General features: G+C 39.3%; 1 protein-coding gene across 1 annotated transcript in view; it reads left to right on the forward strand.

The window, feature by feature from the left end:
• The first annotated feature begins 534 nt into the window (after positions 1–534).
• PARD6B (par-6 family cell polarity regulator beta) overlaps positions 535–16,103 on the forward strand; it is a 34,788-nt gene continuing 19,219 nt past the window's right edge. The window contains exons 1-2 of the mRNA XM_081947044.1: positions 535–876; positions 8,953–9,175. Of these exons, the coding sequence (XP_081803170.1) occupies positions 796–876; positions 8,953–9,175 (304 nt within the window). The 5' untranslated portion in view covers positions 535–795. The remainder of the gene's footprint in view (positions 877–8,952; positions 9,176–16,103) is intronic.

Here is a 16,103-nt window from a genome sequence, read left to right on the forward strand (position 1 = left end):
TTGGCCTCCTTAGGATCAAGGCTTCTGGGCTGACATTCCTTCAACTAAGAAGTTCCTAGGGAGTTGTTGGAGAATAAAACTAACGAGAAAAATCGTGTATTCCTTGCTGACCTTCAGAAGAAAAAGAAAAGGAAGGGCGTACAAAAAGAGGAATTATACAGAAAAGGCTCCTTGTTCAGAAACTTGCGCTTCCACTTGCAACCCCCACCTGCGGACAGAATTTCCCGATCTCTTTCCCCCAATTAATAGTTTCTGGCGTAAACCAAACGCGCATGCGCCCTCTTCTAATCCCTCTTTGGAATCCAGGCCAGCAGGTATTTCACCTTTCTGCCGGGCGCAAGCGCATTAGCCAGCCCCCGTGGCCCTGCTTTAGCAGGTGTATCGCCTCTTTTTCCTTTCTCCCGCAGAAGCAAGCGCGCAGGCGCGGTAAGGGCTCGCAGGTGCGGCGGCTCCCACCCCCCACCCCGTCCCGCCGATGGGCTGCGCGCGCGCATGCGTGCCTTTGCTCACTGTCTTACTTCCCCCATCCCACCCCATCCCGATTCCCCCTCCCTGGAGGTACAGGTGCCAACGCTAGGCAGCCTGGCCCGGCAGACAGACGCACGCACGCACGTCCGCACGCACGCACACCCCCTCTGCTTTAGCTCCCGGGCAGGCGAGCTCGCGTCGGCTATTCCGCAGAGCCAGGCGGGAGGCGGTGGCATTAGTGGAAGGCGGCTGAGCTCCGAGCCGCTCTCCCTCCCCTCCCCTCCCTCGCTTCGCCCAGCCGAGCCGACCTTCGAGTTCCCGCGCGGCATGAACCGGGGCCCACGAGGTGGAGGAGGCGGTAGTAGCGGGGGAAGCCGCGGCCTCGCCACTATGGAAGTGAAGAGCAAGGTGGGTGACGGAGTGGGAGCAGGAATGGGCTTCCTCGTATGGGGGTTCAGCGGCTGGGATTGGGGGGGGGGAGAATTCATTCCCACCCCCTAAAATTGTTTTTTTAATTGTAGTTAAAGGAAGGAAGAGAACATTGGAAAGGGAGGCGGCTGTCATGTTTCGGGGATCTAGGAAAGGTTTCCTTTAATTAAGGATTGGCTTTTATTACCTCTTTGTAGCGGGGGTGGGGGAGAAGGCAGAAGGGTGTTCCTGATCATGTAGAGAGGGCATTTCTATTGAGGGTTTAATAATCCCCCCGCCTACTTGCCCTCCCATTGTACCTGCTATAAGGTGTAAGGAAATACTTTCGATCCGAGGTGGTGAGCACAGTTCACCGCCAGCCTCGAATTACGACCTCTTTTTTTTAAAAAAAAAAATCAGATTAGGATTAGGATGTGATTATATCCTAAGAAGAAACAACGTTCTGTGTGTGTTACCTGCGTGATTTGATGATGCATTGCCCACCCGAAACAAACTTATGTTTCCATAACTAAAACCTACCCCCTTCTTATGCCATGTTAGCAGACCTTCATATAGGGTTAAGTGTTTGTTGGAAGGTGAGTAGGGACTAGGTAGGGTTTGGATCAGCAGGATCCAGTTCATTAAAAAAATGTACTTTAAATGATTAATTCCAACAATTGAATGTGGGAATTCATTAGAAGCTGACTTAATTCTTCTGAGTTAAGTATTAACCATTTTGTTTTGTACAGGAAAATGCTAGAATTGCCCCTTGTCTTTATAATGTGTGTGTGTGTGTGTGTGTGTGTGTGTACAGTAAGAAGTTTTAAAGGGAGTATGGATGATTATAGAACTAAGAGATGTTGGCCAATATTCATGATTGGTATAAACTAATAAGGTGTGGTTATGTGTAGGCATTACCTCTTTACCACAGTTTGCGTTCCCCTCTACGCACAGCATATTTGTTCCATGCTGTAATAACTAGTTTTGCCCAGAGAGAAGAATCTCAGAAATTGTATTAGAATTCTGTCCTTTTGCTATTTGCGGGGAGTGGGGGAAGTATTCTTATTTTTAATCAAGTATCTGTCTTACCTGAGGAAGCAATGATTAGTCACCCTTATCCATTCCCAGGCGTAGCTGTTAATCCACAGATTCTGCAGTGTGCCATGCAACCTTAGATGACATTTAAAAGATGTGATGTACTGCATTATTCAGAAGTTGTCCTGATTTTTTTTCTTGAGTTTAAATGTTTTTAATCTGGTTGCAGATCAGATCACATTTTAAAAACTTGTAGAATTTCTTATCAGAAAAGGGTATAAGGGATGCCATTTTGAGCCTTGTGTTTCCTTTAGCCATGTTAATTGAACTACAGACTTGACGTTAATGAGCAGGGACCTTAAGCATTTTTGAAATTGTGCACACCTAAGGTGCTTGAGTTCTGATATTAAAAGTAAACAAAATTGATGTAATAGTACAATTTTACAGTGGATTGTTTTTGAAAAAAGCATAGACTAATTTCCATTTTAGGGCATTTTTTGAATACTCCGAGGCCCTGTCATTTACTAACTATAAGCTAATTGTATCTATACAAAATAGCTACCCTGAGGTGATTTCTAAACTTCTATGTTCTTGAACACACCCAAGTACATTATACTTTTCTATAGATTAAGCTGCCTTGTATTATTTGTGTAGTCATGCCACAAATTGAAGTGGTGCGCTGTGATACACATGACATTTTGTGTAACAGGATGTGTCATACTATAGTCAGACTAGGAGAGAACATTTTATCATTCATTTACTTTTGTGTTAGCTATTAGTGGATCAGGTGAAGTGTTTTGGCATTGCTCTTAAGCACCGAGAGGAATAAACTATATTTTGACAGTAATTGCTGTGAGTTATAGTTTAAATCCCTTTATTGAAGGTAACTAAAATTTTAGATAAGCAACAAACATGATCCTTAAAACACATTTTACCTGGCATCCAGGATTTTAGATTTAATGTGAAATACAATCCACAATATTCTTGTTCTCTTCCCTATTTATATAGTTAGGTTTACCACTCCTTTAAAATATTAATCCATTACTAGCCTAGCTTCTCTGTATTGTATTTCCTATATTCTTTTTAACTTTCTTTTTACTAAGACAATTAATTTGCTTGCACTGATCATCATAACCCAATAATATGTAGATTTTATAGAATGGCTGCATTTCTAAACTGCTAGTTCCAAAGCTTTCTGAAAATGAAGGAATAACTGCAATTCTAAGTTGTATCTGAGTAACAATATTTCATGTGTATTACCACTTTTCATGTTTCTTTTGAACATGTACTGTTGCATAAAGAAAATATGGCATGAAATCAAACTTTCCTAAAGCTCTAATGTTTATTTCTTTAATTATGAATAACAAAAGCTAATGAGTATTAAATAATATTTATTTATCTTTTCCTAATAAATATACAACTGTTAATGACCTGTAGTGAATCTTTATGAAAATAGATAGGAAAATATTTATAGAATGATGTAAAAGGACCATAAACAGAGAACTAAACGGGGGGGGGGGGGGTGTTGCACATGCATACATTGAATTTTGTACAGTACATGAAGAATCCATGAAGAATTGGAAAAATTTGACTGGCACTAGTCAGGGAGAATATGTTCCATTCATGTTATATTCTTGTGTAGCAAGTACAATTATTTCATAACTGCATTTTCAACACTACTTGCATTTTGAGAAGATATCTAGCACTATAAATATTTTTATATTTACAAAGTTAAATTAGGAAATTGAACAATCCTGAAGGTGTGGGACAGACTTAAAACAACTTTTTATCCTGAACAAGAGTGGAGCCTAGAGATATCATATTTTCCCTTTCATCTTTCATCTGATCTTTTAACTATGGCATGATGATGTGGTCAGGAAAAGATTTTTTTTACATCTCTGTTACCCTTTTAAGTATACATCTGTTAATGATCTGTAACAAAGCTTAATAAAAAAAGATGGGAACATTGTTATAGAATAAAGTAAAAAAAAAACTTAAAACAGAAAAAGTATGTGTTTAATTATTTTATAAATATAAGAAATACACAAAAATATAAGACAGTATTGAAAGTGACAGCATGCAAGAAGAAAATGGATAAGCTAAAGGAGCAATCTTCCAAAGTATTCTAACAAAGATGGAAGAGTAATAATAAATGCAGACTCAGTTTTCTTTATTAAAAAAAATCAGATTTCCTGGCCTATGGAAAAAGTATCAAATCTCAAACAAATAAGTGAACAATGGAAAGCCAATATGTGTCAATGGTTATGGTGTCTGATCTAGTTTTTAATTCTTTATGAGCCATGGAAGCTCCTTGGATGACTTTGCACCAATCACTTTCTCTTAATCCACTTTTTATATCATACAAGTTTATTGCTGTTATAGGACAAAAATAGGTCTTTTCTGGTACTTTGATATAAGCACATACTGAATAAAAATACTAGTACTGAACAAGACTGGCTCAGATTGGATCATGGAAAAGTGAGGGAACGAAGCATAAATGTTGCAGAGTAAATATCTGGAAACAACCTATAATTCTACCAATATGATAGAAGTTACTCATGCAGGTTTTTAAAAAATGTAGATACACAAGTATGACAACACAACACATCTGTTTTGCTTGATTATTGTATAATATAAAGTTAATGGACTGTATAGGATTTTATTGATTGATTTAGAAAATATATATGCTCACAGCAACTCTAGACAGCTTTCAACAATAAAGATGTTTACAAAGATACAAGATAGTTTGAAATTAAGGCCATTTATTTAAATGTTTTACAAGCCAACATGGAGTATTGAGGTTGATCTCTTGCAAACTAATCACCCTCATAGGATTGTTGTGGTGAAAATAGAAGGCAAGAGGTATTCTGGGTTAAACAAAGCTGAGATATAAATCTAATAAGACACCACAGGGATGATTGTTTTTTATTTCTTTGATCAGTTCATCCATATGTGATAACTGTTTTCACAACTAGTTCTAACTTCATCATTGTATTGGAAGGAAGAGCCATTCACAGTTGCTAATGCCTTGATCATCTGAATTGCAATGTGGTCTACACCAAAAGCAGTTAGAAGCTGCAATTGACCCAATATGTCGTGATGCAGACATTTGTGGGTGCCCCTCAGTATGCCTGTATTGTACCATTGCTCTGCAAGCTACCCTGGTCCCCCCTCCCCCACCCAATAGGCTTCAAGGAGACAATTACTACCTATAAAGACCTTCATGGGGCAGGGTTATTTATGGGACCTCTTTCTCTGGCCTTCTCTGTCTATCTCATTAACTCTGGCAAGGTAGGCGGGCTCCAGGTCCCATCTATTAAGCAATACCATCTGGCAGGACCAGGAAGCTTGCTTCTCTGTCATTGTGGCTGGAACACTCTGCCCCTTAATAGTCACTTGCCCATAATCTTCCTGGCATTTTGTATATCTTTGTAAACCTGGATGTTCTCTTAGGTCCGGGTTTCTGGAAATCGATTGAGCCTATCTGTGTAATTTTGTTTAGTATAGCTGTTATGGGTAATCCTCAATTTACAACTACAATTCAGCCCCAAATTTCCATTGCCAAGCAAGTCAATTAAGTGAATTCTGTGCCATTTTATGACCTTTCTTGCTGCAATTGTTAAGTGAATCACTGCAATTAAGTTAGTAATGCGATTGATAAGTGAATCTAACTTCCTTATTTGCTTATCAAAAGTGATTACATGACCTCAGGACATTGCAGCCATCATAAATATACACACCAGTTGCCAAGTGTTCAAATTTTGATCACATGACCATGGGGATGCTGCAAGAGTCATGTGAAAAATTATCATAAGTCACTTTATTCGGTGCTGTTGTAACTTTAGTCACTAAATGAATGATTTGTCATTTGAGGACTACCTGTGCCATCATGTTGTTGAGCTCCATCATCGTTGATTGACAGAGTCTTTATTAAAAGCTCAACCAGAGCATAAAGGAGAGAAAGAAGCAGATATGACACTGATTCTACTTCATCGGTCAGAGAGTCAAAAACACTTATAATGAAGTGCTTTTGAACTCCCATCTAACTTCATCAAATCTAGCAAGAAGGAAGGAATTCTGTGAGTTGGAGAAGAAAAGAACTATGGAAAATATGTCCGTTTTAACCAAGGGAGGGCTGCAGTGGTTCCCAATGTGGGGGCCATGTCCCACAGGGGTCAATTTGATTTTTAATGGGGGCAATTTGAACCTTGCTTAAACCAAGTTAAGGGCCTTTTAGGCTTCCTCCACGTGAGTAGAGTTCACTTGTTCAGTAAAGTAAGAATTATAGGGGGAGGGGGAATCAGGATTTTGAAAATGCTTAGGTGGGGCATGGCCAAATAAAGGTTGGGAACCACTGCATTAGAGATTAAATCTCTCTCTTTAATCAGCATTAAAAATCTACTGTTTCAGACAAAGCAAAGTCCTCTTGAAGCATATAGGCGGCAAAATCATAGATCCCCATTAATGCTTGTGGTCTTTGACTATGTAAAATGGCCTTGTAAAATCGAGGTGGTCAGGAATGTTTTGAAGATTAAGGCAAAATCTCCGGCAGCAAGTCTGCATGTAAGCCTCTATAAAATTTAAGCCAAATTTGGGCCTCAGCGAAGTTGGAAATGTATCAGGTTTCTTAAAAATTTAGGCCAAGCAAGTTGAAATGTTATTTGAAATTCACATACACTTGAACCTCAGTTTAAAAACTGATCAAACATGCATATATAAAGATTTCCAACTGCTATAAATATTAATTCCTGTTACTTTACCTTATTATAATTTCTGTTAGATTTCGGTAGGTGGGAGCGTTTGGTTTGTATTTTGCTTGTTTTTCTGCATTTTGAAAACTTTGGTTTTAAAGGTTTAAGCATGTTGTCTTGGCATGTTTTTAAACCTTGTTTGGCTAGACAGAGAAGAAGTTGAAAAAATACCCTGGAAGAAGGTAATGACCAATTGCTTTAATGATGCTGTCAGTAAATCTGGAAAAGCATCTTTATCTTTAGGCTTTTTCTATTGATTGATTGATTGAACTTAAATGTAGAAAATACCATTTGAATCTTTTCTCTGCTGCTATTTCTGTCAAAGGCATTGTGAGATATACAGAGTGAAACATGGAATATCCACAGGTGCAACTATTGGAAAAGGAAACCTATATTTATAATTTCCTCTTCTACTTTCACGCCTGATATACAGGCTTAAATAATTGTGTAGGATTGTAGGTGACATGCATGAACCAAAAAAAATCCAACATCCTGTCCATTCAGGTGTAAAATGCTCTTACCACATTCCTTATTAAATAATAGCCTCCAAAGGTAGGAAGATAATGATTTAGAAGGATGTAGAGAAGTACTTTGGTATTTCCTTTCCAAATAAATTTCAGACTATGAAGTGAGTGAGCAAGAACATGGGGGGGGGGGGGCATTTTGTAACAGAAGAGGATGTAGAGTTCAATTACAGGGGAACCTGTAAAGGGGAACCGCTTAGGAGATTTACTGTGTAATCCTGTGCATACTTACTGAATAGCCAGATTGTGTTGGATAGAGAACTCATTTGTGGGTTCGTATTATTGGAAAGAGAAAAATACAAATGTATAGATGCATTTGTTTGCTGTGCCGTAATTACTGCTTTTCAAGTTACTGAATATCATGTGTCAAATCTTGTATGAATGTCAAGAGATCTTGGGGCTAGTGAGAAAGGGGAAGACCAGTGGCTTGACATTTATTTACTTAAGAAAATTTATATGACTGCCTAACTCATTCTCAGTGTCTTGGCAGCTTACAAAAATAAAAACCCAATATAAAAACAATATAAAGCAATAACCCTACTTCACCCCTTGTCTTCACCGCCTTGTGAAAGAGTGTCAAAATAGGGACCAAACACCACCTTCGTAGGGATGATGTTTCACAAGGAGGGAGCCACCATAGAAAAGGCCCTTCTTCTTGGTCCTGTTGGATTTACTTCCTCCCTGTGGAATATAATGTGGGGACAGTTGCCCTGTTTTGCCATGTTTAATTGGCAGTTCCACCATCTTATTTCAATGGGATTTTGGCCATAGTGTGTTTGTATATTACTTTTCCTTTAATGTGTGGTTCTGTTTTAAAGGGGTATGGGAACTTTGTTTTATTTTGTGCTTTATTTTCATTATTGTACACTGCCCAGAGTCATATAGTTAGGCCAGATTTTTTAAAATGTTAAATAAATTATATGCAGTTGCAATTTATTTTTTAGCTTCTCAGATTTTAGCTCAATCATTTGAAAAGTAAATACCTATAAATTGAAACTCACAAATCTCCCTGGAATGGAAAATTATTCAGCCCATACTTCTGATCTTGTAGGGTGATCTTGCATGAACAGTCATGGTAAGTGAAATCCTTGATGCTCTCTGAGCTTGGTTGTTTGCTTGCAGATGTTTCATGACAATGATATTTAGTGAAATAATGAAACATCTGCAAGCAAACAACCACACTTGACATCAAGGACTCCACAGTTCAACCCTTAGCTACATATATTCTATTCAGTGATGTGCGGTGAGAATTATGGCTGGTGAGGCTGGTGACGTCATCAGCGTGAGCCACGGTCCCCTTCATATTGACTCACGAAGGCGGGGAATGGGACCACATGTTCAGGAGGGAGGCTGAGGCTAGAGGAGCCTCCTGCACACGTCCCATTCCCGGACCACATGTGCAGAAGGCTCCTCAGCGCCTTTTCCCTTTTCCCTTTTTTTTAATTTTCATGATGAGAGCGGTGAGGCTCTGCCTCCCCTGACCGCACATCCCTGATTCTATTGGATCATGATAAGTGAGAATTCGCTATATACCATATGTGAAGTACTTTGGGATGTAGAGACCACCGAAGGATAAAAGAGGGAACATCAGTGAATGAGAATGGTACTGTAATGCAAAGCTAGATAGACATTCCATAAATGATTGGGAACAAGGACTTTCATTTTCTTATCTTGGGTGCAATCCCCACCATGTATTTGACAATTATAAAGTATTCTGATACATTTTCTATTGTCTGAGTGTTACTAATGTTTTCTGGTTCTTATAGTTTGGTGCAGAGTTCCGACGTTTTTCTTTGGAAAGATCAAAGCCTGGGAGATTTGAGGAATTCTATGGATTACTTCAGCATGTTCACAAAATACCCAATGTTGAGGTCTTAGTTGGATATACAGACATTCACGGAGATCTCCTACCAATTAATAATGATGACAACTACCACAAAGCGGTCTCTACTGCTAATCCTTTGCTTCGGATTTTTATTCAGAGAAAAGGTAAGCATTTCATTAGTATTGCAGTCTTCAATGGGTTTATGTCAAATGCGTGCTATTTTTTTATTTGTTTTTGCTGGAATTACACGTAGTAGTGCTGGCTTGAGAACTCCTGAATCATTTGAAATCCTGAATTACTTCTGTGCTTTCTTCTTGTTGCATGATCTAAAATTGTATAAAGTGCAATGGGTTCTATCTTGTTTTATTTTGTTTCGGTACACAAGATTAAATGGAATGGCGCTTTCCCTCCTCCCACAATTTTCACAGCACATGATTTGTCAACAGAAACACCTTTAATTTAATCCTTGGATCACTGCCTTATAACTTAAATATCATTCTTACTTCCCGTGCAGCATTTGAATTTTTTTTTGCTGAACTTTAGCATGTAAGTAATTGCAATAGCAATAGCACTTAGACTTACATACCGCTTCATAGTGCTTTTACAGCCTTCTCTAAGCAGTTTACAGAGTCAGCATTTTACCCCCAACAATCTAAAAACACTAATGCAATTACGTGGAAAAAAATGTAATTCGATTATCTTAGATGGCATATTAATAAATAGAGCCTTACTCTAAGTTTTAAAATTACTCATGGCTATCTAATTGTTTGTTTGTTTTTAAAAGCTCCATTGAGAAGCATCTTTTTTTTTATTAGGTTTTTATCCTGCCAGTATCACTTTTTCACAAGTAACTCAATGGGGTGAATGTACACAAGTAGTTCTACCTCCCCCTCTTTCCCCCCACAATTACCACCCTGGAGGTTGTAATTGTGGGTTGGGCTGAGAGGGAGGGACTAGCCCAAAGTCACGCAGCCGGCTTTCATGCCAGAGATAACATCTCTGCCCTTCTTCAGAACCAGTCAGCTGTGGTTGGAGCAAGAAGGAGCCTCTTGGCTACATATTCCTCCCTTTGTGTTTTCATTACTTTTACTGTTTCCCAAATGGGAGAAGCTGCAGTTTTTAAGTGCTGTTTACCAATCAAGTGCACTGCTTCCTCGGGCAAAGAAAAAACAAAAACCTGGCTGACTTTTTGTGTGAAATCAGACTTGCTCTTCTTTAGATAAAACATATTTTATTAGCCTAAAACAATTCTTTGAATTAGATTGCAATTCTTATTAATTGTTTTACTCGGGAAGAACGGAATGAGTCGCATGAAAGAGGAGAAGGAAATAAAGTTAGCTGATTAAGCCTGACGCTCAGAGGTGGTATTCAGCAGGTTCTGACCAGTTCCAGAGAACCGGTAGCAGAAATTTTGAGTAGTTCAGAGAACTGGTAAATACCACCTCTGACTGGCCCCGCCCTTATCTATTCTCTGCCTCCCGAGTCCCAGCTGATTGGGAGGCAATGGGGATTTTGCAGTGTCCTTCCCCTGCCACACCCACCAAGCCACGCCCACAGAACCGGTAGTTAAAAATTTGTAATCCCACCACTGCTGTTGCTTATATAAGCGATCAGCTGAAGGAGAACATCCTACAGGAAGTGAATCTCAGATTAGCAGGATAGCACAATTTGAGCTTGCATTACATGTGGAAGTACAGGTAGTCCTTGATTTACAACCACAACTCATCCCAACATTTCTGTTGCTAAGCGAGGCAGTTAAATGAGTTTTTCCCCATTTTAGGACCTTCCTTGCCACAGTTAAGTGAATCTAGTCCCCCTATTGATTTTGACACCAGAACACTGCAACATGGGAGGCCACAATGGTTGTAAGAGTGAAAAATGGTCATAAGTCACTTTTTAAAGTGCCACCATAACTTTGAACAGTCACTAAATGAATGGTTGTAAATCAAGGGCTGTCTGTAATAAACACTGAAGTAAATTATCTCAGGATAGATATGTGCATTCCAGGCTAAGCAATGAGAACTGCAGTTGCTCTGTATGAAATGATGGACAGATATAAACGATCTGGAACAAAGAGAGGAAACTCAAGAAAGAAGGAAGAAAGAACCAATTTCTATGACTCCATTGTACTTTTTTACATGGAGGACTAGAGAGATAAAAATCAGCAATAGAAGCTTTAAATGCATTTTGGGAACTGGGCAATGGTTCTTGGCAAATGTGCTGAGGAATGGGGGATTTTCTGATTCTGGACACATCGACAGAAAAAGCCTTGTTACCAGTGACCACTGCTTTGACTCCCTCCCCCCAGGATGGAAAAATGGGGGATGGATGGATGAATGGATGATAGATAGATGATAGATAGATAAATGATAGATAGATGATAGATAGATAGATAGATAGATAGATAGATAGATGATAGATAGATAGATAGATAGATAGATAGATAGATGATAGATAGATAGATGATAGATAGATAGATAGATAGATAGATAGATAGATAGATAGATAGATAGATAGATAGATAGATAGATGATGATAGATAGATGATAGATAGATGATAGATAGATAGATAGATGATAGATAGATAGATAGATAGATAGATAGATAGATAGATAGATGATAGATAGATGATAGATAGATAGATAGATAGATAGATAGATAGATAGATAGATAGATAGATAGATAGATAGATAGATAGATAGATGATAGATAGATGATAGATAGATGATAGATAGATAGATAGATGATAGATAGATAGATGATAGATAGATAGATAGATAGATAGATAGATAGATAGATAGATGATAGATAGATGATAGATAGATGATAGATAGATAGATAGATGATAGATAGATAGATAGATAGATAGATAGATAGATAGATGATAGATAGATAGATAGATAGATAGATAGATGATAGATAGATAGATGATAGATAGATAGATAGATAGATAGATAGATAGATAGATGATAGATAGATGATAGATAGATAGATAGATAGATAGATAGATAGATAGATAGATAGATAGATAGATAGATAGATAGATGATAGATGATAGATAGATGATAGATAGATGATAGATAGATTGATTGATTGATTGATTGATTGATTTGACAGGGCTTGAAATATATTTCTTTGATATAGCTAATAAAAATGAAAAATCCATTGGTATTTCAACTTTTCTGTGAGTCAGGTTTGACTGATGTTCTCTTGTTCAAAGTACCCTTGAGAGCAAACTTATTTGGCTACTGTGAAATGTGTATTAAACATAATGATGGGGACGCTGAATAGTGAATGGTAGCTGAACATTAGTAAACAATGGAATACACATTCCAGTGGCCAATTTCATGTATAGCCAGTGTATCAGGTCATTGTATTGTACTCTGGAAGCTAAATAGCTTGGATATGCCAAGATAGTGTCTATTTCTGTGTTTTACAGTCGCACAAAGAATCCATTCTGCTTCTGAGTGAAAGCAGAGAGGCCTGTCGGTTGCCCCAGTCATTCTCTTTCAGTGGCAAGTCATAATTATTGAACCCAGAGCCAAATAATCCAATTGTTTACACAGCCATATATTTAAGGCCACAGTCCTAACACAAGTAACTCCCATTGTATTGTATGCATACAAGTAAAGATGTTTGCAGTTCTGCTCTCTCCTGTTTTCTGATATCAAAGGTTTGCTCCTGGTATTTTTGTTGTGTTTTTTTAGTTTCCCCAGCATTTCTGTCCTATTTATTTCCCCAGTGTCAATTTGATAAGATTTAAGCTGAATCTCTTGAAGTAAGAGACTGATTCATAAGTCAAATTTAGCAACTGTGGCTAAAGTCTTTTAATAGTCATATGATTAGAGAAAATAATCCACTTTGTAAGGTTGGGATTATTTCTTACAATTAAACTCTGTGTACTGAAGAAGAAGGGAGGAAGGAGAGGAGGAAAGAAGAAGGTAGAGAAGATAGAAGGAGTAAGGTTGTTGCAAAATAAAATGGGGTGGCAAGAAAGTGACCCAAACTGTATTCTATATATTTGTAAGAAAATAATGATAAATGATTAATGATAATGATATAATTAATGGTAATTATAAGAGTGTATATTTGTGAATGAACTTGAAAGAGAAAATAAAAAACTTTTTAAAAAACATTAAAAATAAACAATGCACGACATTTGCCCAATAAGTTAAGGTTAAGCTTACCACCACCACTAAGGTTAAGAGGACTCCTGGAAACAACCCCAAACCAGGTTGAAGATCCATCCAGGCAGGGTAAGCAACTTAGTTAAGGAGGCTGTGGAAATAAAGCCACTGTGTGTCTCTGTATATGTGTGTGTACGATTGTATAGCAGCCGAGGTTGTCCAGCCTCCAGGATGTGATTCTTTTCAGACCCAAAATTTAGGAGCAGACAAGGTGTTGGCTGCCTCTATAAAAAAGATGTGGAGACTCTAGAAAAAGTGCAAAGAAGAGCAACCAAGAGGATTAGGTTTAGGTTTAGGTTTATTTGGATTTATATGCCGCCCTTCTCCAAAGGACTCAGGGCGGCGTACAACATTAAAAACACACATCACAAAAGTTAAAAAAAGATTAAACCCAATTCCAAAAAGACCAAACCGATTTTTTTTAAAAAAAGAAACAGGACATTTAAAATAAATTAACATTAACATTAACAGGCCAGGCCGGCTTGCTGGAAAAGCCAACTTTTTAGGGTGCGTCGGAAGGACCGGAGGTCAGGGATTATGCGGAGCTCCGGGAGCAGCTCATTCCAGAGGGAAGGCGCTCCCACAGAGAAGGCTCTCCCCCTGGGGGTCACCAGCTGACACTGCTTGGCCGACGGCACCCTGAGGAGGCCAACTCTGTGGGGTCGTACTGGATGGTGGGAGGCTACTGGTGGCAGTAGGTGGTCTCGCAGGTACTTTGGAACTGGTACCTGCGAGACCAACTAGGGGACTGGAAGCTCAAACATATGAAGAACAGTTGCAGGAACTGGGTATGTCTAGTTGAATGAAAAGAAGGACTTAAGGGTGATATGATAGCAGTCTTCCAATATCAATATCTACATTGCGATTCATAACAGTTATAAAAGTTATATAGAGTAGCAACGAAATTTTTTTAAGGTTGGGGGTCACCAGAACATGAGGAACTGTATTAAAGGGTCGCGGCATTAGGAAGGTTGAGGATCATATGTAGCAACCCTCTGGGTTTTAGCTCCTAACCTGTGGCTAGACTCATTATAATGTTAATTCTTTACCTCTCCCTAGCCTGCATTTTATCTGTGGGAAAGGTTTTGAAATAATTGTGTCCTCTTCTGTTCATTAACTGCTTGGTAATTCAATAATTTTATACAAATTCTAAAAATAGAGATTGGATGTAGTAAAGACCTCCTTTACAATTATGCTGTATAGAAATGTTTTCAATACACAAGTCTTGGTACACTGAAATTTATGATACAGAATTACTTTGAAATTAGGTTTAGACTAGCATTGTGTAGATTTGTGTGTATCGTTATATTATATGCAATGACTCAGCAGTTAGACATGCTGAGCTTGTCAGCTGGAAAGCTGCTTGGGTTTGAATCCCAGAAGCCATGTGAGAAAGCTAGCATTTCGAAAGCATGCAAATGTGAGTAGGTAATTAGGTACCACTTCGGTGGGAAGTTATCAATGTTCTGTGCATCTCAGCCAGTGGTGGGTTGCAGGCGGTATTCCCCGGTACGGGCGTACCGGAGCCTGCCCAGACCCACCTGCCGACCTGGGTTCCATACCTGTCTTTAAACCCTTTGGCACTTCCGCGCATGCACATGGAGCATACACCGCCTGCGCAACGCTCCACCGAGCAGCTGGAGTGTCACAGAAGCTTGTGGATGCGTCGCTGGATGGTAAGACGCATGTGCACAGCCGCGCACGTTCATGTGGAGGACACCGGGCCCCGTTGCAACCGTACCGGTTGCAACGGGATCCGGAACCCACCACTGATCTCAGCATATAGTCATGCTGGCCACATGGCCATAGATGTGTCTTTGACAATGCTGGGTCGCTCGGCTAACAAACAGAGATGAGCAACACCCCTTAGAGTAGGACACAACTAGACAGCGAAAACCTTTACCTTTACTTTCATGTTTTAATTGCAGTTCTTTAACCCAACTTGATGGGTTGCTTTTTGCTTTTATGTATCTGAATTCAGTCGCATAGTTTTCTGCACATTACATTTAGCTATGCTAAATGAGATTTGTTCAAAATTACGATCTCAGGAATCTTAGAAGATAACCAGGTCCTGTTCTGACCCATTCTGGAGTGCAGGACATACAATAATAGATTTGTGGTAAGGAAAAATAGATTTTCATTGAATGAAAAAAAAATCTAAAATAGAAGCAGTCCATAGTGGAACCAATTGCCCAGAGATGACAATCTCCCCCTTTAGGGATCGGATCAATCAGAGGCTAGAGGGCAATCTGTCTAGGATGGTTTAATTTGGATTTCAGCCCTAAGCAGGGGATTGGCCTAGGTCAGCGATGGCGAACCGTTTTTGGCTCGCGTGCCATAAGTAGGGGGAGCGCAGGGTGGTGGTGTGCGGGCGTGCAGCACCCATAATGCAATGCGCGACCCTCAGTGCGCATGCGCGCACTACAGGCGCGACCCCTCCATTTTTACATGCTTTTTTCACCCTCCCCAGGCTATAGATGCTTTATAGGAGCCTGGGGAGGGCAAAAACAGCCTCCCCCGCCCCCCCCGGACGCCCTCCGGAGGCATCAGGGAAGCCTCCGGACGGTCCCTGAAGCCTTCGAAGCGCTCAAAACAATCCTCCGAGCAAACCGGAAGTGACTAGGCCCTAGGTGGCTTCTTTCAACTATGGTTAAAGAATAGGTTTTTTTAAACAAAATATCCAGAGAGATTGGTCATAGTACAGTGAAAGAAGACATGCTTGCTGAAATGTTAAGAGTGAAAAAAAGTAGTTCAACTTGTACAATAGCCATTAAGAGAAGTAATCTGATAGTTTAGACTTTGTACTGAAAGCAGCGTTTTGCAATGATACTCCTCCGCATTTGCAACTTTTCTACTCCTTTGCAAAAGGCTGGGTTTTCTTATCAGGCTTAATTTTTGCTAAGGA

Source organism: Natrix helvetica (assembly GCF_964273705.1).
Source record: "Natrix helvetica genome assembly, chromosome: 3".
Lineage (NCBI taxonomy): Eukaryota > Metazoa > Chordata > Lepidosauria > Squamata > Natricidae > Natrix > Natrix helvetica.